Here is a 10,310-nt window from a genome sequence, read left to right as displayed (position 1 = left end):
AAATATGAATGAAAAAATTATGAATGAAAAAATTAAGAATGAAAAAAATTCTAAAGAATAAAAGATTAAACTTTATATATATATACTAAGTTTAAAAAAAAATATCTTTAACGATATTATAAACAATAAAGACTAATTATTAATCAAATATTATTAATCAAAAATAATCTAAAATATATCAACACTATTCAAATCGAAGTTCTAATATTATGTTGAAATGAAACTATAACTTCTAAATAATTTAGTGTTAAATAAGTTATCTATTAAAAATAATCTTTAAAAAACCAAATGAATAATATAAAAAACAAGAATACATATTATTTTCAAATAGTAGAAAATCTTTAGCAAAGTCAAAACAGTACTTCTCCATATTTTTCTGATAGAATAAGAATATTAATAATTTGGAGAAGAACCACCAAGATGCAATTCAAACAATGAAGGAGATGAGACACCATCAAGAAAAAACTTATCTTTAAAATACTGATTTAAAAACTATAAAGTCTAAAAGAAAAGTTATAATCCATAAAAACTATAAAATATTAGATTAAAAATTTAATTCAATTCAGTAAATTTATAAAAAAGAAAGTGTATAATAGACTATGCGTGTTTCGTGGCCAAATAATTGTGGAAAAGATCTGTGCAATTTACAATAAGTCGATCAAGATAAGTTCCACTTGAAAAGAGGACACTCATCAAGTCTTGAAAATTCAAAAAATTCAAAGAACCTATTCTAATATTTAAGAATGAAAATAAAATAGGAAAAAGTAGAAATATCTGTACCTTTAGGAAAGCAATTATTAGTACAATAGATAAAATGTCAAGGTTTTACAATAAAAGTCATTTGTCATGTTAAAGGCATAATTCGTATAATGAAGAAATATTTTCTGTGGATTAAGAATTGGAAAATATATAGAAAATAGTTATTAACTAATAAATGAATACGGATGTTTAATAGTATTAATTAAAAGAACAGCATCACTTATCTTATCAAAGATTCCTTGTAGATTGTCACAGTCTACAAGGAGTCTTCAATAAGTGACCGTCTCTGCAATTCCATTGACCACAACTGAAAATTCCAGCCAATAATCAACTCATTTGTAATAAACACACATCAAGGTTTAGCCCAAATGCAACTTACACAAACACACACGGTATTTACTTGTGTGTGTGTGTGTGTGTGTGTGTTTACATACATTCTAATTCACATTTTGTTTCTTGTTTCAGTTATCGAGCCCCGACTCCGTCCCTCTCGTTTCATTTCTTTCCAACCAGTTAAAAGTAGCAAACTTGGCTTTGATCAGGTAAATATTAACACCACACCGCACCGCCCGCACCACACCATACACTAATCTCTACCACAACACTGCTCTGCATCCCAGTACACCTCAACTACTACATCAACAACACCATTTCATGTAGTTGTGAAGTGACCATGTCAACCACACAGTCATAATGTAAAATAATGTTATTTCTTGTCTATAGTTAGATGTATGAGTGTTGCTCCTGCTCCTGCTGCTGTTGCTGAGTTAATTAAGTAATTAACACTAATCTAGCTACTGCTAAAATCTCTGTGATTATGTTTGAAGAATATTATTGGACCGGGTGTTTATTATACTTTTTCTTCCTCTGATATAAAGTATAATAAAAGAGGTGGTCACAAATCTTTTCATCTTGCTTTCTTTTTCCTTCTCCTGATGTCGGTAACAAGCATGGATGTTCTTTATCACTGATTGCATCCAGAAAATAGAAGCTGGAGTCTTCATTCCAGTGATAGACATCTTTAGACTACAGAGATTATTTAAATATTGAACAGAAACATGGAATAGCAAACATCTCTCTCTCTCTCTCTCTCTCTCTCTCTCTCACACACACGTTCTGAAGAATATCCCTTCTCTTGCAGATATATCTCATTAATTTGATCCGACGTCCACAAAGAAGACGGAAAATGCTTATGTCTCTGAGAGAACTTGGCATTGAAATCTTTATTTTGAATGCTGTTGATGGAAAGTATGTCATCAGTTTTTCTTTCATCATCATCATCATTGTTCTCCATCCATTCATTATTTGTGTGTGTGTGTGCACGCACATCTTTGTGTCTGTGTTTGTCCCCTATAAATGCTTGACAACTGGTGTTGGTGTGTTTTATGTCCCAGTAACTTAGCAGTTCAGCAAAAGAGAGTGATAAAATAAGTATCAGGCTTTAAAAAATAAAAAGGTCTTGGGGTCAATTCATTCAACTAAAAATTCTTCGAGGTGTTGCCCCAGCATGGCCACAGTCTGAAACAAGAAAAAGATAAGGGAACTGAAATGACCTGGTCAAAATGCTGGCGGCAGAGTGAACTTCAGTAAAGTTCCTCCCAAGACCAAGGTGGTTGTATTAAAACCAGGCAACAGAGGAAGTCTGCTGTGCAAAAATGGAAAGTCTGCGTCTCTGATGAACTTCCACACAGTTTCCATGTATTAGATTTCACTCTTAAGGCCTGACTTGATTTCAGGCTATGGCTGGAGAAACTTGCCTAAGGTGCTACTCAGTAAAAATAGACACAAAACCAAGCAGTTGCAGATGAAAACTTTCTAAGCAAATTTCTCAGTTACAGACTTCTGAACAAGTGGTTTGCTATGAGGTTATTCCACTTCCTAGAAATAGCAGCCAGTTTCTCTTCAGACTTCACCTTGCTGTATTTCAAATTGAAAACACGTTAGATAATATAGTCTTATATCTGAATATAAAACGTGAAGGTCATGCCTGGGATATACATTTGCTAAATCAAATAATTCTATTTTAACCCCCAAGCCAGCAGCTTTGAGGAGAGATGTGGGGCTAGGTCAATACCACCAACCCTAGCACCTGACCGGTACTCTATCTTATGGATTCCTGGGGGATGAAAGGCAAAGACTAACCTCGGCAGGATTTGAACTCAGAAATAAATACTGCAAGGCATTGTGCCCATTGCTATAATGATTTTTCCAATTCCCCCATTGTCTGTTGGATCGAACGACAGCCAATAATGATGGTCGGTCTGTAATAACCGAGGAATTTGTTTGTTTGCAGAACTTTGAATGACACATATCTGAAGCAGTTAGGTGTGAAGCAGCTACCTGGGTATGCAGATCCTTATCACGGAAGGTGAGTCCTATTTTTCACCTGCAGTTATTTTCTTGATTTTATTTTAGGATCTTTTATGATATACAGAGATGACTGCAGCCAAAAAGAAACAAAATTCCAACCAAAACTCCAGTTTACAAAGAATCTGCCCAGAACATGCTGGTCTGGTCATCAGATGTCCCGTTTGCCTGGCTTTGAAGGGTTTGACAGGAACTGAGGGCTCCCAGGGGGCTGCATCAAGCTCCAACATCTGCTTTGGCCTGGTTTCAATGGCTGGATGCCCTTTCTAGTACCAAATACTTTACAGAGTGCACTGGGAGCTTTTTATCCATGGCACTGGCACCAATGAGATCACCAGGTAGCTTGCACCCCATGTCTCAGTTCTTTAACCTCTCTGTGATAACTCACCAGTATGACATAGGCCAGATATCAGGGGGGAAGAATATCTTTTGGATCCATGTGTTTATGAGTACATTTTATTCAGCATTAGTAACACCGGCTCCTCTGCAGGTAAGTACGTAAAAAACACCCTTTGAGCATGGTCGTTGCCAGAACTGCCTGACTGGCTCCTGTACTGGTGGCACATAAAAGCACCCACTACACTCTCGGAGTAGTTGATGTTAGGAAGCGCATCCAGCTGTAGAAACTTTGCTAGAACAGACTGTAAAAGATTCCATTTATTTGTGGAGTGCAACCTGAAGAATTCAACCAGGATTTGGCCCTCGCTAAGCAAACACAAATATTCTCAGTTCTGTGGATGTGCAAATGGGACTCAAGAACTGATTTGTTTTCTGTAGTAGAGCACTTTCCAGAATTGTCCACTTTTCATATACTGTAAAACCCATTTTTTATTTTTACTGGCCAAGAAAAAGAGGTTGTGAGAACTGATTTCTGTGTGTTCAGAATGCATGAGAAGACAAAGCTTTACTCCGTGCAGTTAAGGTTTTGTTTGATTGTTGTTGTCGAAGAATGACTCATCTTTTGTTTGGTCTTTAATGATAGTTCTTGTTATGTTACAGGCAGATGACAATGGGAGAAATCGGCTGCTTTTTAAGTCATTTTGTCATATGGAAAGATGTGAGTAGTTGTTTGAAAGTGGCCTCGGCCAAAAACCACTTCTTTCTTACCCTCAACACCAGAAAACATCCAGATACGATCACCCACCACACAGCAACACACACATACTCCCTCATCTCTCACACAAAGGGTGAAACACTGGGAATTACATACAAAACATCCACATTGTTCACAACACACATTGAAGACATTCAGGAAAACCCGCATCAACTGTATATTGCTCTATTTTACCATTATCACTGAGATGTTTAAATGGAAAGATGTCTCGTCTCTTTTTGTAGGTTGTCGACAATAATTACAGGAAAGCCCTTGTATTTGAAGATGACGTACGGTTTGAAATATTCTTCCGACAGAAACTTGAAAAACTACTTTATGAATGTGAATATATTGTCAGAAACTGGGATCTCGTGTATGTTGTTGATTCTGTTTTCTTCCTTACTATTATTCTTTGGAATAATATCTTTAAAAAGGGATAACATGGTTTTAAAATTCTAAATCAAGGGAACCCTACTATCCTTAGAATAAGGACCACATGTTTTTAAATTTTAAATCAAAGAGACAGCATGTCTTTCAGAGAAGTTGGCAAGGTTGTGGCTTGGGGTGAGGAAAATTCAGTGCAAATTCCTACATGAGATGTCTTATATGACCAACTGAATGTCTGCCCCATGGGTTACTGTTGAAGTTTATATGGTGACCTTTGTGCCCCACACTCCTGTTTACTATCTCCTTTACAATAAGAACATGACAATTTAATGTTGACATCACAAAATACCGAAATACTTTCATCATTCTTTCGCTTGACAGATCTTCACTTTGATATTTTACATTCAACAAATTTACATAGAATTATTTCAACTATCTTAGTTTAAAAGTAACTCACCATTTATAGATACAATCATAGGGATTTCATTCTTGATTTAATAATCTTCACTCTGATATCTAGTATGTGCCCCTGGATGAAATGGTTTTCACACTTTGGGATTTGCTTCTTAATGCCAAGTAATCACCTCAGAACCGTTTCCTAAACAAAAACTGCTAAAATGACTTTTGTCTGCCTCTGATGTATTCTTAAACACAGCACATCCATAAGTGATTTTTATCTTAAGACAAATGCCACAGCAAATTTGCCTTTATTTCTGTTGCATGTAATGGACTGAAATGGAATGTCTCTTTACTCTAAGACACAATACAATGTCTGCAACTAGTTGTCAGTTTGTAAGCCAACACTTTTACTATAATAAAGGGATCCTCTATGTAGTCCCTCAACCTGCTAAAAATAGAGCTGCTAAATCTCCTTTAAATCACACACTATCAAAAGAAAAAAAAAAGGAGGGTACAATGGAAAATTGGACATTTTGTGGATTAGTCATGGTTGGACTATGTTTAATTAGGACTGAGCTGAGGCTGGACAACAACAGCAGCAGCATCAGCAACAAATGTTGGAATGTATGGAATTCAGGAATGTGCTTTTGTCTTTCAGATATCTTGGCAGAAAAAGATTATTTCGAAAACCAGAACCTGATGTACCTGGCACAACAATGTTGGTTTGGCCCAACTATTCCTACTGGACGTTAAGTTACATCTTGACCCTTGAAGGGGCTCAAAAGCTGCTGGATGCTGACCCCTTGTCCAAAATGATACCTGTTGATGAGTATATTCCTGTCATGTTCGACCGACATCCAGAGTAAGTCTTTTGTTTTGGTCATTTTACAACTTCCATTGTAACTTACTGCTACATAATGCTGCCACTACTACGACTGCTACTACATGAAGGTGCATTGCTTTGTGGTTAGTCTTGCCCTCACACTCGTCAGATCATCATTTAATGTCCGCTTTCCATGCTGGCATGGGTTGGACGGTTTGACTGAGGTCTGGCAAGCCAGCAACTGCACCAGACTCCAATCTGATCTGGCAAGGTTTCTACAGCTGGACGCCCTTCCTAACGCCAACCACTCCGAGAGTATAGTGGGTGCCTTTTTATGTGCCACTGGTACGTGAGCCAGTCAGGTGGCACTAGCATCGATCACGTTCGGATGGTGCTTTTTACATGCCACCGGCACGGGAGCCAGTCTGGAGGTACTGGCATCGACCACAATCGGTTGGTGCTTTTTACATGCTACCGGCATGGGAGCCAGTCAGGCGCACTTGGCATCATGTGTTCAATTCCCAGCCTAGGCACTGTGTTGTGTTCTTGAACAAAACACTTCATTTCACACCATTCCATTTACTTACAAACACACTCGTGGGAATATAGAATATACAAAAATGCATATAAGGCTGTGCCCCAGCATGGCCACAGTCCAATGGCTGAAACAAATAAAAGATACAAAATGTCAAACAAGCACAAACTGGGAAACACACGAAACGTCTTCACTCGCTCAAAACACTGACTTTTGTTAGTCTCCTTAATGCTGTCAATAGTTATCTCCCTTTAACTGCCTGTCACTGAACATGTCATCAACAGATTGCCGAGTTCACATCTTAATAGTTGATAGGCAAACAGCTTCTACATCGGCTGCTGCGTACAGCTCACGACTGGCCCCAGAGGGACAAGTGTATATCAAGGAAGTCGTCAGGGGATCGATCGTTCAATGAGCTTGTAACATAAGGCGGTGGATTTTATGCTGATACCAAATATGCGCTTATTCTATATAACTGCTCTTCAATCTTTCTACTGCTTTACTATATTACTGTTATGATAGTTTCACCACTATACTATGTCACTACTATACAAATACCATTATCTAACCACTATACTATAATGGCACTTGGGAAAGAGCTGGCAACACCTCAGCTTCCTGTGCTAAGGATACGGTGAAGACATTGGCAGCAGAATGTTGGATAACTGACAAGGCAGAAGAATCCAAGACCAACAGCTTGAAGATTATTACAGCTAAAGAGAATTTATAAGGGGTCAAAGAAAGCAATTGACCTGGGCACCCTTATTCTTATACAAATTACTTCAAGGGATGCAAGAACATATTGAAAGCCAAATCAAACTTATGAAATAATATACATATTTATAAAATTAAACTTCATAGAATTAGGAAATAAATGTCAGGGTAGATGGAGCCAAAATGAGTAATTAATGTGTAATTATTATTTAGAAATGGGGAAAAAATCAGTATTTGGGCAATTTTTAACCCATGTAGCACATCTGAAGAATTTCACAAGTTTGTCACAACTCACACTAGATATCACTATTATAGATATTATGATAAGGAATTTTCGAGAGGGAGAGTAATGTTTGTTGGTTGTTTGTCTTTTATGTTTGCAGAGATGAATGGAAATCCTTTTTCTTCCCCCGCAATTTGGTCGGACTATCGGCAGAACCATTGCTTGTGTATCCAACACACTACACTGGAGAAGCAGAGTATTTGTCTGATACCGAAGACTCGGATCTGATTGAAGGTGAAGAGGAAGAGGAAGATGAAAACGAAATTGCCGCCGCTGGTCTCAATGTTGAAAGTCCCAAAGTGGAACTGTAAATACTAAACATATAACACACACACGAATGCACACACACACACACACACACACACACACACATGGCTTATAAGAAGAGTTGGGTCCAGCCAGTAGTTGGGCCCAGTGCCTGAAGAGCCAAGAAGGGGTACAAGAATATCTGGCTTCTCCCTAAAAAAAACAAAAAAAATCTTAGCCATCTTGAATTTTGAGAGAACTCCCCCCATCCTAGGGCAGAAGAGTCTTGTTCCCTTGTTCTAGTTTGCTAAATTTCTCTTGAGGCTTTGCTCACACACACACACACATGTATATGCACACACACACACACACACACACACAAATATTTAGTATTTCATTTTTACAAGGAAAACGCTGACAGTTGCCTTGAAATATTGGATTAGTATTCATCCGGATTGATGACAGTTACTAACCTCCAACTTTAATGCCGCTGTCACCATTTCCTTGTAAAAGCCAAAACATAAAATAAAATATGGTTCTCTACTGAAAGGAAGAGATGGGTTCTTCAAAATAATGTTTGACTATTTTTATATAGAGTTACACAAACATTGATATTTTATAAGCCACACAAGTATACCCATTCTAAAACATACTTACACACACACACACACACACACACACACCTATACATAAACACACAAATTACAGCCGCTTGGAAAACTAATTTTGTTATGAAAATGTTACTATGACAACAATCATTTATAATAAGATTATAGTTAAAACTACAGAGATAAAAGAAAAAAATTCCTGAACCCCCGAAAGAGTTTTGCCCTCATCCCTATCCCAAACGACCTGTACAAAAGCCACCATAAATAATAATCAGTTATTTCTATTCTAAAATATTAAATTTCTTTGTATCAAAGTCATTGATATTTTTATACCAAAGTAAACTCATCACAGTTCAGGTGAGAAAAATGAAAAAAAATTCATTTTCAGCGGCGTTTTTTTTTTTTCTTTTTTTTTGCTTTTTTTAAAAAATCCCACAGACTTTTGGACTTTCAAAACATATTCTGATCCCCACCGCCACGACCTCTCCACTGAAAAAAATGTTTTTTAAGAAAAATTGCTTTTCTTTTGCAGTCCAGACTTTTTTTCTTTTGGAATGTTCTGCCATCAAATCATGTCATTTTCCTGTTTTTTTTTTTTTTTTTTTTTTTTTTTTTTTTATATGTTAAAAAAAAAAAAAAGATTTTATTTGCTTAAAAAAAAGAAATCTTATGTTAATATTGCTTGATGCTTCTTTCGATAAACTGATGAGAAAAATCAAGGATTTTTTTTTTTTTAACTATGTCCTTAGTTCCAGTGGCTAAGATCTATAATTGGTCATTTTCAGCAGTTGTCTGTTTACTTAATTTCCTTCTCTCTCTCTAAATCAATAAACATTTTGTATTTTTATTGTTTAAATTATATTTCAACAAATCATCTTTAGTGTTGCATTCTTTTCTACCAATCAATCACATTAATTTCGTTATGTCTCACTAACCCTCAACTCTAATATCAAGAAATTTATTGCAAAAGCATTGCTTGAAAATGTCATTTTTCATTTAATCACTTTTGATTGTGTTTACCTTTGTGGTCAAGTCATGTGATCTTTAACATACTTATCCTTTCTGCTAGATCTTTCCTGTTGACCATAGGACAAAAGTGGAAGAGCCTTACTCTACTCCCTGTTACAAAAAAATGACCTGCACTGCTATAGCGTTTCACTAGTGTCTTGTACTGCTGGCCATACTTCAATACCAGTAAGAAACCAATAAGATCTTGATTTACTGAGCTTTAGATACAGAAATTGTGCTATGAGTTGAAGATTTGTGTTTCAATGACACATTTTTCACAATTCTATTGAAAAGAAGCACCTCTCTAGCTCCCTTTCTGTTGTGATTCTGATTGAGATTGTGACTAAAGTATAAAGCTGTATGTAACCATTTCTTGACCTAGTTGGAGAGATCTTAATCAAGTAACCGCTGTTGTGATGACACAGCTTCTAATAGCTTGGCTTTGATAGTAATAAACTCTCAAATGCATGGTTAACAGCATTGGTTGATGTCAGCATGGATCAGCAAAAAGTTTGTTTGCTGAAATTATAAACAAAACCATTGACTTTTGTTAGATTTATTGATCTGGGTACTTCTGGCTGATGAGATACATGTTGGAATTGTGTCCTAGAATTCTTTGTTCTAATGAATCGAGTGTGTTATGAACACATTGCCATTGCAGAGAAGGAGCTGTTCTCCTGTGACAAACACAACAGGGATTAACATATTTGCATTCAAATCTGCCAGAATATATTAAGAATAAATGTGAAATACCATTTGATCATTTTTATCTTCTAATTTAACTACAATACTTAACAGTAGTAATTAGTATAGATAATTAATAAATAACTATTAATGCTATAAAATAGTAAAATATCACAACAAATACATCATCAATTCTGATTCTTATTCAACTAACAAATCATCAAAACATTTTTAACCTTCCGGAAATTCTTCAGCCATAAACTATTTCTTGCCAAATATTATTTATCATCCATAAACAGTCAACTTTTTTTCTTTTAAGATATTCTTTCATTGATTCTTTTCATATTTCTACTGAATTCTACTTCATTCTGGTTTGTATCATTTTATTTTAGTTTTACTTAAAA

The 10,310-nt window shown here is 35.9% G+C and overlaps 1 protein-coding gene across 1 annotated transcript in view; it reads left to right on the top strand.

Moving 5' to 3' along the window:
* The window catches only part of LOC106878759 (procollagen galactosyltransferase 1), a 125,638-nt gene extending 115,367 nt beyond the window's left edge, over positions 1-10,271 (top strand). Inside the window, exons 8-14 of the mRNA XM_052967583.1 lie at positions 1,225-1,301; positions 1,901-2,007; positions 3,053-3,127; positions 4,126-4,183; positions 4,465-4,592; positions 5,664-5,867; positions 7,461-10,271. Coding sequence (XP_052823543.1) covers positions 1,225-1,301; positions 1,901-2,007; positions 3,053-3,127; positions 4,126-4,183; positions 4,465-4,592; positions 5,664-5,867; positions 7,461-7,671 — 860 coding nt within the window. The 3' untranslated portion in view covers positions 7,672-10,271. The remainder of the gene's footprint in view (positions 1-1,224; positions 1,302-1,900; positions 2,008-3,052; positions 3,128-4,125; positions 4,184-4,464; positions 4,593-5,663; positions 5,868-7,460) is intronic.
* The last annotated feature ends 39 nt before the right edge of the window (positions 10,272-10,310 follow it).

Source organism: Octopus bimaculoides, chromosome 4 (assembly GCF_001194135.2).
Source record: "Octopus bimaculoides isolate UCB-OBI-ISO-001 chromosome 4, ASM119413v2, whole genome shotgun sequence".
Lineage (NCBI taxonomy): Eukaryota > Metazoa > Mollusca > Cephalopoda > Octopoda > Octopodidae > Octopus > Octopus bimaculoides.
Note: the sequence above shows the minus strand (reverse complement) of the source record. Positions and strands in the feature narration are given on the sequence as shown.